The sequence below is a fragment of the Suncus etruscus genome, chromosome 4, assembly GCF_024139225.1.
Source record: "Suncus etruscus isolate mSunEtr1 chromosome 4, mSunEtr1.pri.cur, whole genome shotgun sequence".
Lineage (NCBI taxonomy): Eukaryota > Metazoa > Chordata > Mammalia > Eulipotyphla > Soricidae > Suncus > Suncus etruscus.
Window position 1 is genome coordinate 18,696,179 of NC_064851.1, and position 26,707 is coordinate 18,722,885.

General features: G+C 45.2%; 2 protein-coding genes across 2 annotated transcripts in view; one reads left to right on the top strand and one right to left on the bottom strand.

Moving 5' to 3' along the window:
• The window catches only part of HTR6 (5-hydroxytryptamine receptor 6), a 742,605-nt gene that overhangs the window by 222,620 nt on the left and 493,278 nt on the right, over nucleotides 1–26,707 (bottom strand). The gene's annotated exons all lie outside the window — the stretch shown is intronic.
• CAPZB (capping actin protein of muscle Z-line subunit beta) overlaps nucleotides 1–26,707 on the top strand; it is a 126,740-nt gene that overhangs the window by 40,025 nt on the left and 60,008 nt on the right. The window contains exon 6 of the mRNA XM_049772525.1: nucleotides 21,198–21,287. Within this exon, the coding sequence (XP_049628482.1) occupies nucleotides 21,198–21,287 (90 nt within the window). The remainder of the gene's footprint in view (nucleotides 1–21,197; nucleotides 21,288–26,707) is intronic.

The following is a 26,707-nucleotide window of genomic DNA, read 5'->3' on the forward strand; positions in this document are numbered from 1 at the left end:
TGCTGGGGAGATAGCTCATAGTAGGGGAGAGTTAGCGTTTTTAGTTCTGCTTCTTAGTGTTTATTTCCTAAACTCATTGTTCATTGAATGCAGAATTTTTAATGGGATGGTCCCTCTTAAAAACATCATCAGTAGATGATGTAGAATCAGTAGAGTTGGATCTGATAATGCTTATCCTACAGAGGCCAAACTCTGGAGTGTTAAGCTAGGAGGTGGTGAGCTGCTTTCTAGGGGAGTGGTGTAAAGACCAATGGCAGGTATTTCAAGGACTGTTCCATGGTCAAGAACTTGCACATCTCAAGGGGTTTGGCCTTGCACTTGGAAGGAAGAGCTGTGTTATCACCAGAGTCATGTGGAAACAGGTGCTTTGGGACGTGATTACTCTTTACCGCTTGTTGTGACTAAGCATTAAAGAGTTTATAAGATGGAAGTAGAACTCTGAGGTCACTGAATCAGATTGCTTGCAGTTCTATCTTTTTTTTTTTTTTTTTTTTTTTTTTTTTTTTTTTTTTGGTTTTTGGGCCACACCCGTTTGACGCTCAGGGGTTACTCCTGGCTATGTGCTCAGAAATCGCCCCTGGCTTGGGGGGACCATATGGGACACCGGGGGATCGAACCGCGGTCCGTTCCTTGGTAGCGCTTACAAGGCAGACACCTTATCTCCAGCGCCACCTTCCCGGCCCGCGGTTCTATCTTTTATCATTTTTTTTTATTTTGTTCACACTCTTAATTTTATATTCTTTGTTTTTTGAGCCACACCCAGCAGCATTCAGGGATTACCCAGAAATCGTTCCTGGCAGGCTCAGGGGACCGACTATCTGGGATGCCAGGAATCAAAGCCGGGTCTGCCTCAGGTTGGCAGCGTGCAAGGCAAACACCCTTCTGCTGTGCTATTCCTCTGGCCCTTGTCCACACTCTTTGAAGCTCAGGGGTTTTTCTTGACTCTGCTTTCAGGAATTACTCCTGATGGACTTGGGGGATCATATGTGATGCCAGGGTCAAATACAAGCAAGACAAGCTCCCTACCTGCTGTACTGTCTCTCTGACCCTGGTTCTGTCATCTTTTAATCTCTCTCCCTTCTTTGTCACTGATATTGTGATCAGTATCAGTGGCTCACACACCTGGCTGTGGTGCTTACTGGGTGTTGCACATCAGGTTGGCCTCTATGTGCTCAGTGGAGACGCTTATCAGTGTTTGCACACTTTTAATGGTGGTGCTTCACGTACTGCCACTTGCTGACTGTGGTGCTTGAACATCTTTAGTTGCAGTGTATGCCATGGATTGCACTTTTTTGTGTGTAGACACATACCTATTGCAGTAGAGCTATGCCAGAGATCACAGATAGCACTGTTGCTAGGCTCTAGCTTGGCATGCGAGACACTGGGGATTTGAACTCATGACCAAGTGTTTACAAAAGGTAGGTGCTTTTAGTCTATTTCTCTAGCTCCTGTAATTTTTTTAAGAACAAAAGACTCAAAAAGTTTTTTTTTAATAAAAACTCACAGCTTAGTTTTTATTATTATTTTTTTGTTTTTTTTTTTTTTTTTGGGGCCACACCCGTTTGATGCTCAGGGGTTACTCTTGGCTGAGCGCTCAGAAATTGCCCCTGGCTTGGGGGGACCATATGGGACACCGGGGGATCGAACCACGGTCCTTCCTTGGCTAGTGCTTGCAAGGAAGACACCTTACCTTTAGCGCCACCTCTCCGGCCCCAGTTTTTATTAATTATTTATTATAATTAATTATTAGTCTTTTTCCAGGTTAACTAAAATTAATGCATAAGGTTGTACTCTGTAAGAATTCAGTTGTCTAAAGTGGCTTTTACACTTTTTATTCCTAGACATTCAAGAATGGGCAGTTTTGTACTTGATCTCACCTTTCAATTGTAGGAATTTTGGAAATACCTTGTTTCTAATCTTCCTATGAGGTGGTATAAGTCAAGAACTCTACCACAAAGTACTCTACCACTGCTGGTCCTTACTTCCTTGAGTTTCTATGGTCTCAGATGGTACTTCTGTTTTTTATGTCTTGCAGGAGTAACTCCTGGCCAATGAATAAGTCTCGTTTTCTGTCCTGACCTGTGGCTCTGGATTTGCTTTTCCTATGAGAACTGGTTAAGTCATTTTTCCCAGAGGATACCCTGACATTGACCTGCTTCTTTATGTTGGCTTAAAGGGAAGGCAAAAGAAAGTGGGCGCCCTGCTGATAAACTCGCCTAGGCCAGCCATGTAGCCTCTGGTGGGGAACTGGGTACAGGAATGCTGCAGTCTTGTCATCATCAAACAGTGTTAGGCATTTGAGCAGCAACCCTCACTTAGCTTTGGGGTGGGGCACACCCAGCTGTGCTAAGGGCTTACTTCTGGCTCTGCTCAGGGATCATTCCTGGTGGGCCTGGGGCATATATGTCAGAGATTAAACCTGTGTCACCCTGCACTGAGTGGCTAATGCCACAGCACCAGTATGCAGCAAAGATGGAAGCATGTGTCTGGGTTACATACAGTGGCAGGATGTTTCCCAGGGTCTCTCTGAACTCTACCTTTTGAGCACAGAGGCCACGGGACACCTCGGTGTTCATTTATCTGTCTTTAGCTATGCTACTTAGCATTGACACGCCTGGGGAAGCCACCTCTTCATCTCAGCACTGCGGGATTGCCATGATATGATGCTCATTTTTTTTTTTTTTTTTGGTTTTTGGGTCATACCCAGCAGTGCTCAGGGGTTACTCCTGGCTCTATGATCAGAAATTGCTCCTGGCAGGCTCAGGGGACCATATGGGATGCCGGGATTCGAACCACCATCCTTCTACATGCAAGGCAAACACCCTGCCTCCATGCTATCTCTCTGGCCCCCTCACATCTTTTTTTTTGGGGGGGGGGGTCACACCCAGCGGTGCTCAGGGGTTATTCCTGGCTGTCTGCTCAGAAATAGCTCCTGGCAGGCATGGGGGACCATATGGGACACCGGGATTCGAACCAACTATCTTTGGTCCTGGATCGGCTGCTTGCAAGGCAAATGCTGCTGTGCTATCTCTCCGGGCCCGATGCTCACGTCTTAATTGAATTTTCTTCTTACCTCTGGGACACCTATGCGGGCTAGTGGGACACCTATGCAGAGAGGCAAAGAGTGGTGGATGCTGTCAGGTTCCCTTCCTTGCCACTGGAGTGAAGTCTGATGAAGACCACGGAGCAGTGCAGATAGAAAGTGGCGGATTAAGTCCTTTCTATCTGATGATAACACAGAACATCTGTCTCCTGGTGTGCCCTTCCGCCTGCACTCCCCATTTTTCAGCTTGTGTACAGCAGCGGTTCCAGCTGGCAGAGCTGGAACAAGTGTTTTCTTACGCATTTGCACAATCCTTTTCATGAGGGGTGTATGTAACCTTGGAGCCCCGGTGCCAGACCTCTCCCTTAATGTGGGAGTTGTCTGGGAGGTAAGAACAATACTGGGGGTGGTGGCACTGTTGAACACTGAGCAGGTGGAGGCCATCCAAACATGAGTTCTATCTGGGGACCCAGGGCTTGGACAGGGAGTAAACTGTTTTCTGTCTTCCTGTTTGATCAGTCTTTCCTGAAGGAGGTGAGGGGCCATAGGGTGGGGGGGGGGGGTTGACTTTATTTTTTGCTTAAAGAAGGTAGATTTCCAAAGGGATTTCTGAGTAATTATTTTCTCTTTCTGCAAAGTGGATTGGTAGGCCAGATAGATTAGGGAACCCTGTGTTAGAGGAAGGAACCTCGCATAACAGCCCTTGCTTTTCTGAGCACTCCTGTGCTGCCTCTCATTTGTATGAGCTAAGTCGAAAAAAACTGGCAGGGCCGGGTAGGTGGCGCTGGAGGTAAGGTGTCTGCCTTGCAAGCGCTAGCCAAGGAAGGACCGCGGTTCGATCCCCCGGCGTCCCATATGGTCCCCCCAAGCCAGGGGCGATTTCTGAGCACATAGCCAGGAGTCACCCCTGAGCGTCAAACGGGTGTGGCCCAAAAACCAAAAAAAAAAAAAAAAAGAAAAAAACTGGCAGATTCAAGCATGAGGCTTTCTCTTTGTGTCATGAGCTCTCCCACTGATGTTTGGAGACTGACTTTGGAAGCTCTCTGGTAAACAGTTTACTTGGCTTCTCTGGGCTGCCAGGAATGGGGGAGAATACAGTCCATTCCTAGCTTTGGAGGACTTGCTGACATGACCTGGGAGGAGCTTTCTGCCCCCTTAGCTTTGTCCCTGATCATTTCTGCAGCTGTCGATTTCCCATTTCCTAGCAAGTCTCCCAAGCCTGTGCACAAGCTGCCCAAGTTTCTTGAGATAACTTGAGGTTACTTTCTGTATTCACATTAGAGGCAGGAACTCTTGATATTACCATTTCTTTCCCTTTTTGGAGATTAGCAAGTATCAACTCAGGCTTGTTTAGGGAAGTATGTGTTTGGGGCTCATTTGCCTACTTTCTAGCTGTAACAGTTTTTCATCTGTAGGTAAGGAATGCACCATCTGGCTATAAGTAGGATAATAGCAGCTGAACCTAAGGTTAAGTGGCAGCACCTTTTCTTCCATTGCTTTATCAGTCCTGTTCTCAGAAGTGGGTAGTAAGGGCCTTTGACCTGGACACGAATAACCCTGTTTTGTTTTGTCATTATGCAACTTTCAGCAGTTTTCAGGGTTTACTCCTGCCTCCGTGCTTAAGGATCACTTCTGACAGGGTTTGGGGTGCCAGGGTATCGACCTTCAGTCACCCATGTGCAAGCCAATAGCCCTACATTCTGTACTACCACTCCAGCCCCCAGAGTGATTCTCTCATATTCATAGAAAACCTCTCAAGGGGCCGGAGTGGTGATGCAAGTGGTAGGGCGTTTGTCTTGCACACTCTGACCTAGGAGGAACTCCAGTCGATTTCCCAGCATCCCATATTGTCCTCTAAGCCAGGAGCGTCAATGAGTGTGGCCCAAAAAGAAAAAAAAAGCAAAAAAAAAGAAAAGAAAAGAAAAGAAAACCTCTCTAACTTAAGTTCCCAGAGGACCAGATTCCTTGCTTTCAGTCAGAGCTATAGTCAGTGAATTTATAGGTTGGAAGAAAGGTTTCTCTCTCATGGTAAGGGAAGACTATTCTAGGAAATTGAGTGTTCAGGCTCAGAAATCCTGGTCACTGAAGACATCCTTATATTTCTGTCCTGTGGAGTATGTGTTGAAATAACACAAGGATAAGCCATCTGCCTTTCTAAACTCCTTTGAGTGGAGGGCACAGCTTGCCAGCTGTAGACCCCAGGACTTTCTGGGGCTCCCAGTCACCCATATTGTGGACTTACAATGTCATAACACAATCCCTAGCATTAGGCAGGGGCCAGCAAGCCTTGGTTTAGAAATTTTAGATACAAGAGTCTTGTTGTTCTCTCCCTACTCTTTTTTCTATTAACATGGAAATTTTAGGCGGGCTGGAGAGAGAGCGTGGGAGTAGGGCATTTGCCTTGCACGCAGAAGGATGGTGGTTTGAATCCCAGCGTCCCATATGGTCCCCCAAGCCTGCCAGGAGCGATTTCTGATCGTAGAGCCAGGAGTAACCCCTGAGCACTGCTGGGTGTGACCCCCCCCAAAAAAAAAAACAAAAAAAAAAAATAAAAACCATGGAGAATTTATGAAGCAGTGACTTAAGGATATGCTAAGTGCTCTTGTTAGGAGAACCCTTCTTTGATTTCCAGAAGATCAGTTCTCAGTATGTGCTGTTTTACTTAGATTTCTTTTGAAGATTGGGTAAGCCGAGAATCAAGAGTTCAGAATAGTTAGAACTTGGTAGAGTGTAAGATGTGGATATAAGGGCCAGATCAATAGCACAGCAGGGAGGGTGTTTGCCTTACATGTGGTCGACATGGGTTAGGTCCCTGGCATCCTATATGGTCCCCCGAGTATCACCAGGAGTAGTTTCTGAGAGGAGAGCCAGAAGTAACCCCTGAGCATTGCCCTGGTGTTACCCGAGAGCCAAAAGTAAAGAAAAAAAAAGATTTGGATATAGATTATCTTTCTCAAACCCATATCCTTAACTATGATAGAGATTAAACTTTTCCCATTTGCAACCCCTTTTTCACCTGATATATATTTTTATATCAACATAAAATAGGTATACAAATCAAAACATTTACTGATAGTAAGTTGTACATAAATTTATTAAGAAAAAATGTTCATGACCCCCATGCCCAGCCATGACCTATGGTCAGGAAGCTGGGTTCTAGAGCAGCAGTGTGGAGCTGGTGCTAGCCAGCTGAAAAGTCATTGCTGTTTCTGCCTTGGTTCTGGCTGCTGATCTATGGAGTGGTATACTGGATAGGTGCCAGGTAGTCTTGATAAGTACAAGCATTTATTAGTTTATTTATTTTGGGCCACACCCAGCTGCGCTTCGGGGTTATTCCTGGCTCTGTGCTCAGAAATTGCTCCTGGCAGGCTTGGGGGACTGACCATATGGGATGCTGGGAATCGAACCCTTGTCTGTCAGGTCGACCACGTGCAAGGCAAATGCCCTGTCACTGTGCTATCGCTTGGCCCAGGTACAAGCATTTAATGTGCAGTCTTGGGGCTGGAGAGGTAGCATGGAGCTAAGGTGTTTGCCTTTCATGCAGGAGGTCATCGGTTCGAATCCCGGCGCCCCATATGGTCCCCTGTGCCTGCCAGGAGCAACTTCTGAGTCTGGAGCCAGGAATAACCCCTGAGCACTGCCGGGTGTGACCCAAAAACCAAAATAATAATAATAATAATAATAATAATAATAATGTGCAGCCTTTTCATCCTCTCTGTCTTCATTTTTTCTCAGAAAAGAATACTAACACTATCTAGGAATGGGGTTTTGTTCTCTCATTGCGCGCGCGCGCGTGTGTGTGTGTGTGTGTGTGTGTGTGTGTGTGTGTGTGTGTGTATGTGTGTGTGGGGGGGCAGTGCCAGAGTTTGAACCCAGGGCATTGCATGCAAATTAAGTAAGTGCTTTACCATTCAGCTACAGTCTTAGGGAAGGGAGGGAGGGAAGGAGAGAGAAAATAGAGAGGAGAGAGAAAGAGAGATGTGTGTATTATTTTGAGGTCACATCTAGCTCTGTCTAGGGCTTTGTCCTGCAGGGCTCTTCAGGGATTGAACCTGGATTGGTTGCCTGTAAGGAAAGTGCCCTTTTATCTCTACTATCTCTCGGCCCCATTGTTTAATTCCAGGTTGTCTAAAGGTATTCTGGAATTAGAACTTGTTTCTCTTTCACCATTGAAGAACTTTAAACTCCTTTCTCAGTCTTCCAGTTTTATTGAGACATGGCACTCAGATAAAAGAAAAGAATATTTGGGGCTTGAAAATATGTCTTGTTGGCAAGCTGTTTGCTAGCTCTAAGGAAACTTGGTGGTTAATGGAGGAATGGTATCGGTTATAAATATCACTTTTATTTAGCCCCAAGAACCAGAAAGCATCTGTGACTGATTTAATTTTTAAGGTCTTGTTCAGTGGTTCCCCACTTGCGTGCCTTAAGGTAATACCAACTATGCAGAGGTAGATTTTGTGTTTGTGTGTGTGTGGTGCCTTCGAACTAAACTATGAGGATGGTGATATTTCTTACCAACCGTTTAATGCTTTGATGAATCATGCTAGGTTTTTTGATATTCTTTCTGATAATTATCCTCTAACAAATGCTTTAAACTGGGTATTGCAGTTGTCAGCCCATTTGATAGATGCAGGAATTAAAAGTAAGGAAGAAAAGGACTTGTCGAGATGCACATGAAGAATTTGAACTCTGTTTTGTGTGTGTGTGTGTGTGTTTGGGTGACACTCGGGCTACTCCGGACTATGCGCTCAGAAATCACTCCGGCTTGGGGGACCATATGGGACATTGGGGGATCGAACCCAGATCTGTCCTGGGTTAGCTGCATGCAAGACAAACACCCTACCACTTGCGCCACCTCTCTGGCCCCCATCTTTGTCTTCTGATGTCTGTTTTCTGCTTACCTGTCGGCAGGGTGGTTGGCTTTCATCTTAGATTTTGAAACTTCATTTTTTTTTTTTTTTTTTTTGTGGTTTTTGGGTCACACCCGGCAGTGCTCAGGGGTTACTCCTGGCTCCATGCTCAGAAATTGCTCCTGGCAGGCACAGGGGACCATATGGGACGCCGGGATTCGAACCGATGACCTTCTGCATGAAAGGCAAACACCTTACCTCCATGCTATCTCTCCGGCCCCTGAAACTTCATTTTTAGACATCTCTCTGTGCATGGTTCCTGAAACTGGAGTGGGGAGCTGAGAGATAGGTCTTAGGTTAGATTTGCACATTTATTCCAGGTATCTTCAGTTTAACCAAGCACTTTGGTTCTTCCATTGCCAGACTCTGTTAGAGCTTTGGCCACAGATGGGGGCTGGAGGACTGATGGGGTTGCAGGATTCAGATGCCCTCTGATCTGCTGTAGAGATGCTGTAGCATGGTAAAGAGTTGTGATCCTTGAGTGGATTCAGGGTGTCTTCCACTCTACTGTTATACCACTGTCCAAAAACATAGATGCTTGGGAACCTTGGAAAGAAATGTGTCAGGTGTTTTGCTGGATGCATAAGTACTGTGCTCCTCTATTCCTCCAGCTTCCTCCTGACACAAGTAACAGCATAGCCCTATAAGAAACAACACAGTGCTTGGCTATGTGCAGTTTTATTTTATTTTATTTTATTTATGTTCTTTTTCTTACTGCTTTATCAAGACTTGCCTGTGTGCCCTGTTTGCATGTTGGACCCAAGACCTCCCCACATCTTAAGAGCCTATGTACACAGTGCCATTGGTATAAGTTAGTGCTGACATGTTACAGATTTTTTTCAAGTCATTAAATAACTGGGAAAAGTTTTAAGTGAATTAGCTGCTTCTGCTTTGAATAAGGGATTTTAATCTTTTTTTTTCTTTTTTTTTTTTTTAAACTTTTGTCAGTGAAGTTTTCCCCAAACTTTTATTTTTTTAACTCGTAGACAATGGACATTCTGCTTTCATCATCTTTGACTTTCATGAAAGACTCATTGAATTTCTTATACTATCAAGGTAGAAAAGGAAGGTGTATAGGACATCCTGAGGACTCTCAGGGTTGCCCCATATTATGTGTCTAGTTAGTTGACAAAGTAGAGGGATTAATTGCTTGTTACAAGAACCATGATCATGCATAGGCGGCGGCAGCTGCAGACATCTGTGAAACTTCGTGATCAGACAGTACTGTAATAGTCTTCTGAAGGGGTCCAGGAAACCATCAGCCAGAGAAGCTGTCTGAGAAAGTCTTAACATTTAGAGCATTCCACTGTTTCTGGGACCTGATTACAGAGCCCAGGGTGGCAGGAGATCCTATCTGTCTGCTAGTAGACAATTCCCAGGTTTTGCCTCCCCTTGCAGAAGAGACTCCTTGCTCCTCTGTACTTTTGTGAGCTAGCAAGTTGTTCCTTAACAGTCATTTAAAGTTTACTTTATTTTAGTTTGGATTGTTTCACAGTCTCTAAAGATTGGCAGACCGTGTTTCGGTGTGATGTTCTTTCTGGCTCTGGGGTGAGTTACTTAACCTCTCTGAGCTTTGGTTTACTTATCTGAATTGTCGGCATCACAAAAACTTCTGGATCAGGTTCTCCAGCACCCACAGCATCAGGGCTCACCTTGGTTCCTTGAGTCACCTGAGTTGATATTTGTTTTCCTCATCTCTGCTAAGTGAAGAATGATCAAATTTTTTTTTTTTTTGGTTACACCCGGCAGTGCTTAGGGGTTACTCCTGGCTATCTGCTCAGAAATCGCCCCTGGCAGGCTCGAGGGACCATATGGGATGCCGGGATTCGAACCAACCACCTTAGGTCCTGGATCGGTTACTTGCAAGGCAAACACCACTGTGCTATATCTCCGGGCCCCCAAACTTTTTTTTTTTATGATCAAACTTTTTGAGGTGGTATTTAAGTCTACTTAAAAGTGTCATTGTTGGGGCTGGAAAGGTAGCACTAGAGAGGTAAGGACTCTGCCTTGCAAGCACTAGCCTAGGACAGATGGTGGTCCCATATGGTCCCCCCCCACCCCCAGCCAGGGGCGATTTCTGAGCACATAGCCAGAAGTAACCCCCAAGTGTCAAGTGGGTGTGGCCCCCCAAAAAGGCGTCATTGTTGACTTTTTACTCCTAGAGAATCTGTGTTTCCTCCGGCAGACATATTCCTCTTGTTCTCTTCCCTCACAGCTCTCTTAAGTGGATTCCTTTCAACAAAACCAGTTTGTTTCACTTAAAAAGTATCACTAAGTCTCATAAAAAGTATCATAAAGTTTCAAAAAGAGGATTTCTTTTGTGTGTGTGAAGCATCCTTAAATTTTGATTAAGCTGTAAGCAGATAGAAAGTACTAGAATATAGAATAGATTTGTTTTCTGGTGCAAGTTTATTTGCTCTTTAGTTATATCACACATTTTTATTCGTTCTGTATAAGTCTGGTTCTTAGTTCCTCAATTTAGAATAACTTGCTGATGAGTTGGTTTCTGAGGTGAGCTTCAGCATGAATGCCCAATTCTGTGTTTTGAAATCTGGGGAGGTAAAGGGAGGCACACCCAAGATAACAGGCTCTAGTTCACCCGGCTGGCTCCTGAGCAGCGCAGGAACCTTGCATGAGAACTCTGGCATCGAGAGATCCGGAGCATTGTCAGTTGTCCAATGACTGGCCTTGGGTGCAGGTCCCTCCCAGTGCCCTCTCTGCCCCACTCTAGATGGCAGCAGACAAAAGCTGAATTTGTCTTCAGTTTTTGTACAAGGTGGAAACTTTTTCACTGTCCACAGCAGGGATGAGCAGCATGCACCCCACAAACCTTCTGTGGGGCTAGTTTCCTTTAGGTTAAAGATAAACTTTGGTGCCTGTATAAAGATTGTTTTGTTTTGTTTTGGGGCTACACCCATTTGACACTCAGGGGTTACTCCTGGCTATGCATTCAGAAATCGCTTCTGGCTTGGGATCATATGGGACGCCGGGGGTGGGGTGGGGTGGGAGGGTTCAAACTGTGGTCTGTCCTAGGCTAGTGCTTGCAAGGTAGACCCCTTACCTCTAGCACCACCGCTCTGGCCCCATAAGATTGTTTTGTGATCTGTGATTTAAGATTTCTAGCACCACCGCTCTGGCCCCATAAGATTGTTTTGTGATCTGTGATTTAAGATTTGGGGGCTGGAAACATTAAATCTCCTCCCTCCCTCCCTCCCCTCCCTTCCTCCCTTTCTTTCCTTCCTTTCCTTTCCTTTCCTCCCTCCCTTTCCTCCCTCCCATTCCTTCCTTCCGTCCTTCCTTCCTTCCTTCCTTCCTTCCTTCCTTCCTTCCTTCCTTCCTTCCTTCCGTCCTTCCTTCCTTCCTTCCTTCCTTCCTTCCTTCCTTCCTTCCTTCCTTCCTTCCTTCCTCACCTCCGTCCGTCCTTCACTCCTTCCCTCCTTCCCTCCTTACCTCCTTCCCTCCTTCCCTCCTTCCCTCCTTCCATCCTTCCCTCCTTCCCTCCTTCCCTCCTTCCCTCCTTCCCTCCTTCCCTCCCTCCCTCCCTCCCTCCCTCCCTCCCTCCCTCCCTCCCTCCCTCCCTTCCTTCCTTCCTTATCTTCTGTTTCTTGGCCAGACCCAGTGCTGTTCAGGGATTACTTTTGGCTCTATTTAGGGATCATCCCTAGCAGGCTTGGGAAACTATATGGGTTGCCGGGGATCAAATTCAAATTGTATTCATACAAGGCAAGTGTCCTATTCACCTGTACTATTGCCCCTGACCTCCAAACTTTTTTTAACCTGCTCTGTGGTGAAGATAGAACTTCATTTTCTGACCATGATTTATTTTGGGTTTTTAACTTCATGGAACAATGTAAAAGGGAAAAATCAGCTGATGGCTGTGTATGGTAGTTGTCCCAAAAATGTATGTAGGTTACTAAGTTTTGTTCTAAAATAAATGAGCCAGGGAGAGAGGCAACTAGAAATTCTCATTGTAGTTTGGGAGGCAAGGGCAGGCCAGGTACTCTTTCAGGCCTGTCTCATTTGTCAGTTTGATGGCCTTAAGTAGGCTTGGAGATACTAATAAGTAGGCAGTTAAATGGTTGCAAAAGAGGACTAAGTCAAAGAGAGCTTCAGAGAAAAGCCAAATCAGAAGGAGACAGTAAAGTCTATAGCAGAAAAACAAAGGTAGACACTTTTGAGGGGTGACCATGGAATTGGGCAGCAGTTCATTGTTTTCTGCCAGCAATTGCTCTTATTTGGGCTTTTGAGGTGCACTCTCCCTGTCAGGATGGACAGGGTGTGACCCTCCTGGAAACAGAAACGTTCTTTGCCCATCTTTCTGAAGATTTTTGGCAGCGTGGATGGAAAACCTGGGTCAGTTGAGCCACCACCATTAGGAAAGGCCCCAAGCACCCAGACCATGGCATTGATAACCCACAGACGAGGCACATGCCTTGTATTCCTGATTGGAGCAGGCAGTGTGGACACCTCTCACAAGCTAAGCACCTCTCTCTCTATGAGGAAGAGTTAGGTTGGTTTTCTTAGAATGTGGGGCCTGGGTAGCCAACTCCCTTGTAGGTTAAGAGAGAGAAGAGGAATTATCACTTTATCCATGCTTTCACAGTCTTGGACATAAGGACCATGAAGAAGTGACCTTTATCTGAGAAAAATTATGTCCATGCCACTCAGCCTCATCTTTCAGCATCACCACAGATGTTCATGGTGTGGGCCTGGATCTGGAACCTTGGAGGTGATCCTGCCAGGTTTTCCTTTGAGTTTTTCTCTCCATTTCTCTCTTGTTTTTGTTGTTTATTCTTTTGGACATACTTGGTGGTGCTCTGAGATGGGATGCCAGAGATGGAACCTGGGTTGGCTGTGTATAGGCAGTACCCTAACCCACTGTGCTATTACTCTGGCCCCCAACTTCAGTTTTTAAAAGGTTACATTAACTTAGCCATGATATTTTAAAAAATGTTGATGAAGGTTTGCCACTCTAAAAGGGCTGTCACTAGAGCTCAGATACACTTGATAATAGGATGTTTGGTTTTCCCATGGGAACAGAGAATTGTCCAGAGGAGATGCTTGGCTGGTTGGGGAGCCATTTTCCTTATGTCATCACTGTATCCCTCCCAGAAGACACATCTAGAGGTCAGTCCATGGAAGAAACACTTTTTTTTTCTGGCCACATCCAGTGACTCTCAGGGGTTACTCCTGACTATGTGCTCAGAAATCATTCTTGGCTTGGGGGACCATATGGGACACTGGGGATCGAGCCAAGGTCTGACCTAGGCTAGCGCCGCCAAGGCATACCCCTTACCACTTACATCACCACTCTGGCCCAAGAAACACTTTTTATTAGTCTAAAATGTGCAGTTTTCCAGAATGACCTAAAGATAAAATTGTTGGCTGGCACACGACTGGTGGATCTTTCTGCAAATAGCCCCCAGCACAAATTGTTCCAAGCCCACATGTCAGAAAACAGATCCAACCTTTTAAACAAAGTTGCTTGTTGAGTCACAGATTATACAAGACAAACTGTAGTTAAATGAGACTCAATAAATTGTGATAAATCAGACTGGGCTCCAGTAAAGGTTACCTTTGTGCTGTCTCAGAATTAAGCATTTGCTAAGCGTCTTGGGAATGTAAACGAGTCTTGATGAACTTAAGAAAAATCCCTAAAGGCCTTGAAGCTTTGGTGGTTGTTTATGTATAAAGAGATGCTATTAAGAACAGATCTGCCTTAACCAGTCACTGGAGCGGCCAAGCACAACTTCTGCTTGGAAATCTGAGCACTTTTGAGTTATGGCTTGTCCTTGAAATTGCAAACTCTGTAATAAACAAATGCACACAAACTTTCTGTACTCCAGTTGGGTTATTGTACCAGTTTACAGCTGTGACCTCCTCCTAGCTGCTCTCTTTCCTTTTTCCAATGAGGTACCTTGCCCTGTATGTCCTGCATCAGTCTTGGAGCCATCCCCTCTGCCTGAATCAGATCTGTTACCAAGCCTGGTTGCTCCACGATTCTCCTGCCCGCCTCTGATCTGACTCTCTCCAGCTGTCAGATGCCTCCTTCCAGGGCACTGACTGGTACTTGCCATTTGGTACTTGCCACTGTGCTAACTAGCAAGCCATTCTTGTCTCTCAGGCTCTCTTTCTATGCGTCAGAGATGGCAGGAGGTTTTGAGGTTCTGACTCAAGTGCCATTGTAGTGAGGTCACTGAGACCTCGAACACCTTAGGGACTACCGAGTTATCTCACATTAGGGTCTCCCTTCTCAAAGTGGCTTTCTTACAGATGTCATACTTTCTGTTGGCTGTCACACTTGGGTGGGGGTGCTCTGAGAGTGGTCAGCAAGCTACATGATGAATTATTTGTCTTATCCTAGAATACCCATGGGAAAGCTAAACTAGAGTTTGCTTTACCTTAGAAGGCAAACTAATATGGGGGCCAGTGAGCTAGTATAGGAGGCCAGCCACTTGCCTTTGTTGCTGCTGCCTTAGTAAAGTGGGGACATGAAGGAAGTAGACTCAAGAAAAGAATATTTCTACCTCTACTCAAGCCACCTTGGCCACCACTCATGCATGGGGAAAGGGGCATTCTGGGTTCATTGCCTTTTGGTCAAGAAAGAATTTCAGGAGACAAAATGGTGAAGCCATTCAATAGTCTTTATTGAAACTTATTTAGAAAGACAAAAGGGGAGAGAAAGGAAGAAGGTGTATTCTAGAGAGGGCACAGGCTTCTCCAGAGGGCAAGTAGACGAACATAGAAACAAACAAGCAAGGAGATACGTGTTCTAGGAAGAACACTGGCTTGAAGACCAAGCCAAGTTGCTTTTGAGAGGAGGTTTTGGAAGAAACCAATTCTTACAAATGTTCTCCCTCCCCCAGAGTTTTGCATAAATAAAAATTAATCTGGGCTTTGTTATAGGAAAGCCTTGCTCTATTGATGGTCTTCCTGTAATCACATCCTTTGCACTGTAGATGGTCACATCACTAGCACATAGATGAGTTCATTGGATTCTTCTGTAACTTCTCTTTTCCCAAGGGACACAACCTTCTCTGGGTGAAGGCCTTGGATTTCTTCATGTTGGTGGTGCCTCATTTTCTCTTCTCCAAAGAGGTTTGGATTTGCATCTCAAAGTGATGTGCTCTTCGTGTCTTTGGGTAATTGCAGGGCTAGGAAATCTCTTCTACTTAAGTTTTATTATTTCCCCCAAAGTTTGTATATAGGCCTCCCCCGTCCCCACCTTTCTACCTACAATATCTTGCTTGAGACTTGTTCAGCAGATCCTGGTCTGTCCCTGGCATCATGTATGGCATTCTGCCACTGAGTCATAGCCCCTGTCCCACTCCATGTTTCTTGTTTGTTTTTGTTTTGGGGCCACACCCTACTTTGCTTGATGCTGATTGCTGGGGGGAAATTTGCCAGAGGGTAGGGGACATTAATAGAACCTAGGCAAGTGGGATGTGAGACAAGTTCTTTACTTGCTGTATTATCTCTCTGTGACAACCCCCTTTCCCCTATCTTGCTTTTGATTCCACCTTAAATTCCTGAAGACAGGGACTTCCTTATATTCACCATTTTAAAATAGTGCTTGTTACCTAGGATACACCCATATAATTATGGGATGACTAATTGAATGGGCAGAGAATTCTGGAGTAGAAGTGCTCATTTTACTGTTTATCTTTGGACCGAGAAATCCCTTCAGTGGAAGGTAGTAGAACTGGTAAAGCTTATTTTACAGAGGAAGTGAGGGTTCTTTGGGGTTTTGAGGAGCACAGCATGTAAATGCCCTTTGTCCTGGGGTGACAGTGTGCAGAGAAGTGGCAGGAAGTCACTAGGTAGAAGGACTTGGAAAACTGCCAGCTGAAGAAGTGCAGATGGGTGTAAGCAGATGGGAACAAGCAAGGCCATTATACTCACCTCTGTGCCTTAATCCTTGCACTCTTTTTGCTGCTGTAGGATTCTTTGCTGTTTTGAGGGTAGTTCCTTGAGATTTACAGAGATGTGTCATTCAGTGGGCCTAGTTCAGGGTCCAGCCTATTGTTGCTCTCCACCGCCAGTTGTCAAATTCACACCTCTCTGCAGGCCTCCTCCCATCTGCTGGGCAGTCTTAGCACAGGCTGGGGCCACCCACTGGCTGCTTCTGCTTCTGTGACTAAATCCAGTTCAAAGTCCTTCCAGAAGGGGGCATCTGGGCCGAATGTGCCCCATGTGAGGTTGTTGAGCAGCTCAAGTTTCACAGCTATCCAGTGATAGGATAGACATTAGACCTTGTGCTCCCAAATCCTAGCTCCTGTTTCCTGTCTTTGCTTTTGTTTTTTTCCCTAATGCTTTTAAGAAATAATAGGGACCTGAGTGTTAGCACAGCAGGTAGATTGTTTGCCTTGCGTAGGGCTGATCCAGGTTTGATCCCCAGCACCCTGAGCCTGCCAGGAGTAATTTCTGAGGGCAAAGTCAGGACCTTAGCACCTATCACTGCTGGGTATGGCCCCTCCAAAAGGAATAATATAATGAAGCAAACCCTGATAATAAAACAAGAGAGAATGCAGAAAATATTTTAATTAATGCAGGCTTATTAAGATCTATTAATTTATAACAAGAATGTACCACAGGCTGAGGCTGATCTCTTCCATAATAACCTTGGGAAAACTGGACAACCATGTGCAAAAACTAAAGACATTTGATAACTACCAAGGAATAAGTTGACATTAGGCACAAGATTAAACATCATATACAATGAAGATACATTTGAACCCCCCATTTCATGCAAGATCTCGGTGAATATCATCTTTCATCTTCATCTACTGGCATCATTTCTTAAAACTGCTCTTCTGATTTTTTGTAATCACCATCATTTTGTCTCAGCCAAGAAAATAAAAATCCTTTCTCTCATGGTCTGAAATTGATGCACCACCACCACCGCCGCCGCCACCACCACCACCACCACCACCACCACCACCACCACCACCACCACCACCACCACCACCACCACCACTACTACCACCACTGCCACACCCATGGGTTACTCCTGGCTGTCTGCTCAGAAATAGCTCCTGGCAGGCACAGGGGACCATATGGGACACAGGGATTCAAACCAACCACCTTAGGTCCTGGATCGGCTGCTTGCAAGGCAAACGCCGCTGTGCTATCTCTCCGGGCCCAGTAAATATATTTTTTATTTCGTAAGAAAATGGTTTGTCTCCCATTGAGCATACTACAAAGACCAGAGGGTTTGAGTGTTTGGGAGTATCCTGCCAGTTAGAACTATAGGTCATTTTCTGGAGTTAAATCAGAGTCTGGGAGGTACCACAAATAATTCTTTTTATTTTACATATAAGTGAGTTGGGTCACATCTGGCGGTACTCAGGGGAGTTCTCAAGTACTAGCTCTTTGATAAGATCATTCTTAACTAGGGGTGTTCAAGAGACTGTATGAGGTGCTGGGGATCAATATGGGGTCTGCTATATGCAAGTGCTTTAACCCGGCACTCTCTTTCTGGCCCCAGAAAATTGTTTTTAAACCAGAATTTCTCATACTTGGTGTACTGATGCTTTGGTATTATATTCTGTACTTTGTGTTGTAGAAAATACCTGAGGCCTCTCCCATTAGATGTCAGTAGTTTATTGTCCATCTCTTTCACATACTCTCCCTGTCATGGGGACCAAAAGATGTCTCCATACATTTCCAGATGTCTCCTGGCAGGTTATGAGAAGAGCAGTCTCAACATCAGTTGAGAAACAGTTTATGCTTAGTTTTTTAGAGCAGTTTTAGGTTTACAGCAAATTGAGCAAAGGGTACATTGTCATTGAATAATTCCTGCTGCCTTACTGTCTATTTATATAGTCTCTCTTCTGTTAACTTCTTACACTAGAGTGAGAATTACTGAAGCAATATCAGTACAAAATGAGTCATTTTAACAAGGGTTTTTTTTTTTTTTCATTAGGCACATTCCGTTGGTTTGGATAAATTGATGACACAGGTCCACCATTACATTGTCATACAGAATGAAACAGATGCCTTCATGGTCTGCCTGTTTGTTTCTCCTGCAACCATAGATAGAATGTTCTCTCTCATCGTTTTATCTTTTCTAGAATGTTATAAACGGATTCAGAGTCTTTTCAGATGAGCTTACTTTGTTTTTTGTTTTTTATTTTTTTATTGCAGATTCCTTTCATTTCTTAGGCAGAACTACTTTCATACTTGTTTGTTTTAGTCCTGGGTGGAAAGACCTATCCTGTTTTGTACAGACCTCAGGGTCTTCTTTTTTTTGTTGTTGTTGTTTTTGGGTCACACCCAGTTGGTCTCAGGGATTATTCCTAGCTCTGCACTCAGAAGTTGTTCCTGGCAGGCTCAGGGGACCATATGGAATGCCAGGATTTGAACCACTGTCTCTTCTGGATTGGTTGTGTGCAAGGCAAACACCCTATCACTGTGCTATCTCTCCAGCCCCCAGACCTCTGTTTTTATGCCCTCATTCACCACCTGCAGGTCATCTTGGTCACTGCCAGGTTTTATAACTAAACATTCATATGCAGATTTGTGCTGTGAATGTCTTCAACTCCTTTGGGCAAATATAGCAGTTGCTGGATTTTATTTGTAAGAATGTGTTTTGTTTTAAAAGTTTCCAAACTGTCTCTGACAGTGGCTATATCATTCATTTCGATTTCCCACCAGTAACAAATGTTTCTTTGCTTCTCTGTACCACACCGATCTCAGTACTTGGTATAATAGAGAACCCAAGGATGGCCTAAGTGATCCCTGGCAAGGCATGAAATAGTCCTATCCATTCCCACTCCCCAACACATACCCAGGAGTAGCTCTGAGCACTGCAGGCTGTATATCCCCACAAAATTTGAGTTACTGCTTTAGAGTCAGCCATTGGAATAGACCTGTGATGTGATTTTTTTTTTTTTTTTTTTTTTTTTTTTTGGTTTTTGGGCGATGCTCAGGGGTTACTCCTGGCTGTCTGCTCAGAAATAGCTCCTGGCAGGCACGGGAGACCATATGGGACACCGGGATTCGAACCAACCACCTTTGGTCCTGGATTGGCTGCTTGCAAGGCAAACGCCGCTGTGCTATCTCTTCGGGCCCTGTGATGTGATTTTTGTGTTGCTTCAATGCGCATTTCTTTGCTGGCAGATGATGCAGAGCATCCTTCCTATGCTTGTGTCTATCTTTATTATGAGAGATGCTAAGATGTGTTAAGGTTTGGTTCATTGATTTACATTTATTAAGTAGTTTGACTTGAGCCATTAGGGTTTTCTCCTATCCAGTCAGGGTGGTAAATAGCAATGTAGGGCAGCAGGGAAGACTCCAGAGCTGCCTTGAGTGGGGTGGGGGTAAATGGTATAAACTACTCATATGTCAAAATATTTAAAATTTGGGCCGGAGAGATAGCATGGAGGTAGGGTGTTTGCCTTGCATGCAGAAGGACGGTGGTTCGAATCCTGACAATCCCATGTGGTTCCCCGAGCCTGCCGGGAGCGATTTCTGAGAGTAGAGCCAGGTACTCCTGAGCGCTGCCGGGTGTGGACCCCCCCCCCCAATATTTAAAATGTGTATTTACACATGCACACAGAGTATGTTACAAGTAAAACACATGCGACATAATAGCCCTATGAAATAGAACTTATGTACGTGAAGATACAGACTCTTAAAGATTAAATAGAGACTTGCCAAAGGTCATCAGTTATTGAAGAGCAGAATTGGGAATCAAATGATGTGTCTTTCTCAAGTGTCATAGTCCTGGCCATAGTTGAGCTATGAAGATGTCTCAGGCGGGGTTGAGGGCTGCTAGAACATGGAGGGGGCAGTTTACACATCTGGGAATCTATGTTTGGCTACTGAAGGTTTCTGTGTATGTGTCTGTTTGTCTGCAAAATAACCACTTTATTGTGTTTGCCTGAATAGATCGAGGCCAATAACTGTTTTTCTCCTCTTTAAAAACATCTATTGTGGGCCGGGTAGGTGGCGCTGGAGGTAAGGTGTCTGCCTTGCAAGCGCTAGCCAAGGAAGGACCGCGGTTCGATCCCCCGGCGTCCCATATGGTCCCCCCAAGCCAGGGGCGATTTCTGAGCACATAGCCAGGAGTAACCCCTGAGCGTCAAACGGTGTGGCCCAAAAACCAAAAAAAAAAACAAAAACAAAAAAAAACAAACATCTATTGTGGGCCAGAGAGTTCAGAGGGCTGTAATGTTGTGCTTTGCATGCAGGAATCCCAGGTTCAGTCTTCTACATTACTGGTTTACTTATTAGCTGTCTCCAGGACTGCCCCCTGCCAAGAACAAATAAATAGAGAGCCTGAGATGGGTCTGAGCCGTGCACTGTGGGATAGCAGCAGACAGTCCTCCTAGTGGGTAGTGTTGGAGCTGTCTTCCTTTCTCATCACTGTAGTGGTGTTCGCCATCCACTCAGCCTTCTTGTCTCATCTTACTCTGTTGTTCTCCTTAGGTGTCCCTTCTCTGTAAAAGCAACCTCTTTTGCTCTGAATTTTCTTTGTGCTTTCCAGCCTGCTCACCCCCATCCTCTTGTTGGCTGCATGCTTATGGTGACCAGTACTAGTGTCTCTCACTCTTTATTTGTAACAGGGACATTAAATGGGGAAAAGAATTATCAGACACACAACATGCACTTTAAAGAGGGTGTTGAGTGGGACTGGAGGTGGACAGGGCTGGATTTCCAACACTTTTATGGTCTCCAAAGCACAGCTAGGCGTGATTTTCTGATTTCAGAGCTAGGAATAACTCCAGAACTTACTGAATGTCGCCCAAAAACACTTAAAAAAAAAAAAAAAAAGGATATTGAGTAACAATGTGACTCTCACCCTCGCAGGCCACTGTGGCAGGATGTTGTCTGATAGCCCCCTTTCCATAAACATAGCTCTGATTTGGTTTTCCTTGGTGAGGACTCGACACCCGGGAAATGCCCTACCCTTGGCTGATACGCTGTAAGCTTGCATGTGTGTTCGAACCTGCTCTGTGTATCCAGGTCACACAGTAAAGCCTGACATGATGCTGGGCCATGCCTGGTGTGAAAGCTGCAGGGAGCCTGTGGCTTTGCTTGCTGCTAGAACAGACGTCGGGATACTTTGGAAGTAGAACAGCTCTGAGCTCTCTGCTCGAATCTCCTGGGCTTTATGGTTTTTCCTCCACTGGAGGTGAAGACTAGACAACCCTGGGCAAGCAGGACCCTCACAGATGCTTCTATAGGATGATATGGTGTTTTCTGTTAGCAAGATGACTCAGACACTTCTTCTTTTACAGAGTGACCAGCAGCTGGACTGTGCCTTGGACTTAATGAGGCGTCTGCCTCCTCAACAAATCGAGAAAAACCTCAGCGACCTGATTGACCTGGTATGTACTATATCCCAGTACTTCTGTGATTCAGACTTGATTCTTCCTGCATCTCATTTCCTATGCAGAATTCAAAACATGCAAGAAATTTTCTTTGCAGCCAGCACCACACCTGGGTCCCAGATCCTTACTGTGATTGTCTTTCAGAGTTGCCTGTATTACCTGATTAGAGCTCAGGGTGAGGGTGTACAGGTGGGCAGTTCAGTCTGGTCCCTCTGCACCAGTGAGCTTGTTGGCAGTTTCTAGCTGTTCACACTTGGATCTGGCCCCATCTCTGGGGTGGTCTGTGGTTGGTGCTGTATCCAGAGCCATTCTGCAGAATGCTACGGCAGCTTTCCCTCAGGAGGGAAATTATAAAAATGATAATATTGGCCGTTAGAAACTAATTGAGGCAATTTAAAAAGATTTTTATCTTTCTGAAGATTCAGAATGGTTTTCTCAAATGATACCTGAAATCAGCTGGTACCATAAAAGTATTCTTTGAAATGCTCAGAGTATTTTCCCCCAAAATCCATGATGCTGGAGAGAAATATTGAAAAGAAGTTAAAAAAAAAAAAAAAAAAAAAGAAAGCCCTGAGCATCCTCCAGAGTTTCCTGCTCCATATACCTGTGGTTCTGGTTCTGGATTATGATGAGTCTATGCTGTCTTGATTGCCGGTCCCCCATTTTTACCTTGTTCCCTGGCTGCTTTGATGGCAATTATGAAAGCTTGTGTTCTAAAGATGACTTTATTCCTTTGTCTGGATTCAGACAAAGAAAGAAAAAAAATGACCATAGGTGAGTAGAATTACAAGTCAGCCTCTATCGCAAGAGGGCCTGGCAGGTATTTGAGGGGCCCACTCCGCAGCTGGTGTGCCGAGAAGCAGCTGTGCCTGAGTCCACTCTGCTGGAGTGGTGAACCTGCTCTGATCTATGTGTGAAAGAGCTGAAGGGTCCTCAAGAGAACACGAGCTACAAGTGCTCATGACACAAGTGTTTAGAAGAGTGTTTGCCAGAGTTGTCCATGCCCCCTTAGCATAATGGAACAATGGCAGGAGAGGGCAGTAGTGACCTCGGGCACAGTTCAGAGGGGCACTTTCTGTTGGGTCACTTCAGGAAGATTTCATGATAGGGGCTGTTAAGTTTTATTTGGTTTTCCTGAAAAGAGGGCAGTAGGTAGATAAGTTTGGGGCCCTCTGGACTCCAAGGTAACGGTTAGGTCCTGGTTAAACAGATACTTCACCTGAGTATTAAAGAACAGCATGATGGGTGTGATGATTACCAACCTGCTGCAATCTAGCAGCAATCAAGAACTGGGAAGAAACATCAACCCTTCAGTGGACTTGGTGAAAAAAAAATGGGAGGGGAGGATGGCCAGATTTAACAGGCAAATCACATCTGAAAGTAGTTTTATATTTTTTAGGGGGTCTTTATTTTTTAACCTTTCCTTGGATTGGTTAGAGAGGTTTTTGTGGAGTCTGGATGTGAGCATATGAAAGGGGATCTGTGTGGAGGAGAGGTGAAGGGAAACATATTTGTTGATAAATTGGCTCTCCTGGAATGCCCCTCTCGCTGGTCTGATATTGAATGAGTGAAGGTGACAGAGTGCTCAATTGTTGAAAGGAATGGCCCTTTCTCAGCCCTCTCACTTGCTACTACTGCTTAAAGCCCCCAGGGAGTAGCACTTTGACTTCTGCATTTTCACCTCCTGAGCCCATTCTGAGTCAAGGAGGACTTGGCTGGTCTCAGTCAAAGGCAGAAAGGGCTTAATTAGATCTAATGTGGTCATTCTAGGCACCCGCCCACTTACTGACCTTGGAGTGCATTGTGTTCAGCTAAGCAGTTGATAGGGTGGCCTAGTTTTACCTCCCAGAACTCCAGTGGTGCTTGTCTCAGGGCTGCTCCGAATGTTTGTAATTTCCTGGGTTAGAATTTGGAAGAAACAGGCAAAAGTTGAAGGTAGGATCACTTTCCTGTCAGGTGCAAAAGTTGTTGCTGCTTTTCAAAGCAGCATGAAAGTGTGCTTGGCTGAGTTTAAATTTAGTGTGCCAATTTCGTTATTAATCTATTTTAGAAATAAATGGAACCTGGAAGTAAGAAATGATGAGCAAATTTTTCTCAGCGGACTCCTGGTGTTTAAGGGGCTATTTTGTTCTTATGGCAACTGAAGTGCTTCAGTGCAGCTGTGCGTTGGCTCTGGGATTCCCTCATTACTCTTTCTCCCAGAGTTGTGAACAGAGCTGTTTTCATGGAAACCTGGTTGGCTGGGTCTCTGGCCACATTTGCTGAGTGGACTTGGGCTCCTCAAGGAACGCAGTGTGGCTGGTGAATGGAGGAGAGCCTCAAGAGCCCATCCTTTGCCAAATTCTGGGTGCAGCATATGCGCTGCAAGTTTTGGTTTGGTGCCAGCTGAAGTGCTACACCGCATTTCCCAGGACATGATGTGGGTCTTAAGGGGTCAGGATCACAGTCTTTATAGGTGTGGCTGGGTACGATGAGTGACTGCCAGCCCATACTGAATACATGCTGCATGCCTAATGCTAAGCTGAATGCTTCCGTTTGCACTGTAGCTTTTCCTAGCACTCACCAGTTTTACCAGTGAAACACTGGTTTAGACTCTGATGAGGAAAGTGGAGGATGACTTGTATGCCTGAGGTCCTGAGACTTAACTTTCTCCTGTGACCTAAATTTCTGACACCTTCTAGGGAAAGTGTCCTTCTGGGGACCTTTTGTTCAAGGCCACATATCAAACTGGGTTTAATCTTCCCCAGGTGTAACTCAAACCTAATTGAGGAGAATTAAGTAATTTGTCAGTATTAACAATGCAAGTAGATGTATTTCTGAGAATGATTTAAAATTCGCTCAAATTAAATTAGTGTAAATTTATTCAAGTAATAAAATGTTTTAAAACAGTTTGAGACTAGAAACACTTTTGCTCTCAGCTTCAGGGAAACTGGAGGAGAGCTGCCTTTTTTGGGAGGGTTTGGTCCACACCCATCGATACTCAGGACTTAAGTATTCCTGGCAGTCCTTGATGGAGTGGAGCATATGGGATGTTGTCGGCCACAGGCAAGGCAAACACCCTACTCATGTACTATCATTCCAGACCCTGAGCTGCCCAATCTTATTTTAGCCTCCCCCATGGGCCAGAGGGCTCTTACTGATGTTATTCCACCTGGGCCACCAGGGCCACACCTGGCAAACTCCCAAATACAAGGTTTATGTTCCTGCCCTTTTAGTTTACTCCACAACCCCCCCCCCCCCACCTTCTTTCTATAGCTACAGAAGAGGCTGGAAGGATTCCCATTTCCTAGAATGTGCTGAGGAATAGTTATTTCATTAGTTTTTTAGTTGAGGACCTTCAAAATGGAAATGAAGCATGGCTTTTTAACCAATTAGGACCTGGCAAAGTGCAGCTAATCAAAACTAGATGGTGGCACTTCAGAAGTCACTGGGAAGGGTGGGGTGGGAGAAGGGTTGTCCCTGACAGTGCTGGGGGCTGGCCCTGGCTTAGTGGAGGGGGGTTTTCTCTCTGTGGGTGTTAGTGGACTATGAATGTTGCCCATCTTGTATGCAAAACCTGTGTTTATAGCCCTTTGAGCTGCCCCCCCCCCCTCTCTTCGCTTTTGGATGAAAGGTCTTGCCCTGAGGGTTTTGCTGTGTTGCCCTGTAGTATAAGAAGAGCAGTTGGATTGGTTTTGTCCTTGATTCTTTGTTGGGGAGGTTGGCAGGATGGATGGGTTTGGGGTCATACCATGATTGGTGCTCAGAATTACTCCTGGCTCTGTGCACTGAGATCACTCTTGAGTGAGAGACCACATGGGGTGCTGGGGCTCTAACTTGGATCAGCTACATTTGAGGTAAACACCTTACCTGCTGTTCTCTTGTTCCAGTCTTAGAAGTCACTGTTATTTTCTTTGGAATAGCTCCTTGTCTGCTGGATATGCAGAATCCTTTCTTTCATGTTGGAATTGGTCAGTGCTGAGGATACTGTTGTGGGCTCTGAAGTCTAAAGCTGCATTTTCAGTAAACTCACACTGTTAGGGCTCTATCTCAAAACAGTGTATCTGGGCTTTTGTTTCATGTCATCTTTGGTCAGTCCCTATTTTTTTGGTTTGGTTTTTGCTTTTCTTTTTGGGGCCATACATGCCGGTGCTCAGGGGTTACACCAGCTCTGTGCTCAGATTTTACTCCTGGCAGGCTCAGGGGACCGTATGGGATGCAGGAGATAGAACCTGGGTCAGCCAGGTGTGAGTCAGGTGCTTTATCTCTACGGCCCAACCCATATTTTGAAAGTAACCAATTCAATGCAAATCGTAGTCATTCCTCCTATGCCTGCCTGCCTGCCTAAAATACTGGAGAAGTAGGTAAGGTGCCTGCCTTTCCGGCGCAAGCCTTGGACCGACCGCGGTTCGATCCCCCGGTCTCCCATATGGTCCCCCAAGCCAGGAGCAACTTCTGAGCACATAGCCAGGAGTAACCCCTGAGCGTTACCGGGTGTGGCCCAAAAACCAAAAAAAAAAAAAAAAAAAATACTGGAGAAGTGGTTGGTTGTTTTTAAGAAAAGTTCCAATTTTTAGACCGACAAGAATTTTAGGACTTCTCCACATTCCCCATAAAGGGACTGACCTTGCTTAGAAGTTGAAGCCAGAGAGCCCTAGGGAAGTTAATCTCCGCCCATCAGTGGTCTGATCTCAGGGATTTAGAAAGAGAGGCGTGGTGCATGCTTGGCTGCTGGGCCAAGGCAGCCCCATTTATCATGTCAGATCAGCTTTCATTTTTTTCCCTCTGAGTCTCAGAGCTTTTGCTGCCTTGGGATTTTGATGCATATTCCAATTGGTGGGAAATGACCTTCTTTTGCAGATGACCAAAAACATCACTTTATTATATATTAATCTCATGGTCCTCGAGTGAAGCCAGCAGAGATGCGCTGCTAAGCGGTTTCAGAAATTCCCACATGTCTGTATGGGCCAGGAGTGATCATATAGTGCTAGGCTCCCTTGGCTTCTTCAACTGTGACCTTCCATGGCTTTACTCTGCACACTGGCAGCAACCATTCGAAACCTCTCCATATGGGAGGAGAGTTGGTGTGTATTTTGAGTCCTGGGCTGAGAACACATCATCGTCAGTCTTCCTTCTTTGCCTTTTGTAAAAGCAAACCAGACATAACCGAAAATCTGTTTTATCCAGACGGGAGAGTCTTTGCTTGCAAGAGCAGATCACTTTGTACTTAATTCCTTCTCTCTTTGTGATCATCCTCTAAAGATCCTGGGGCTCTTGATTCTTGTCCCCAGACTTGATTCAAGTGAGGGAGTGGGGCAGTATTTGAGTTGGAGGAGCCAGAGACATCCTGACGCTTAGACCAGGGAGTTGATAACTTGATCGGTCTTCGTTTCAGCACATTTTTCTTTCTAGCAGCCAGAGTTGCCCTCCAAAAATAG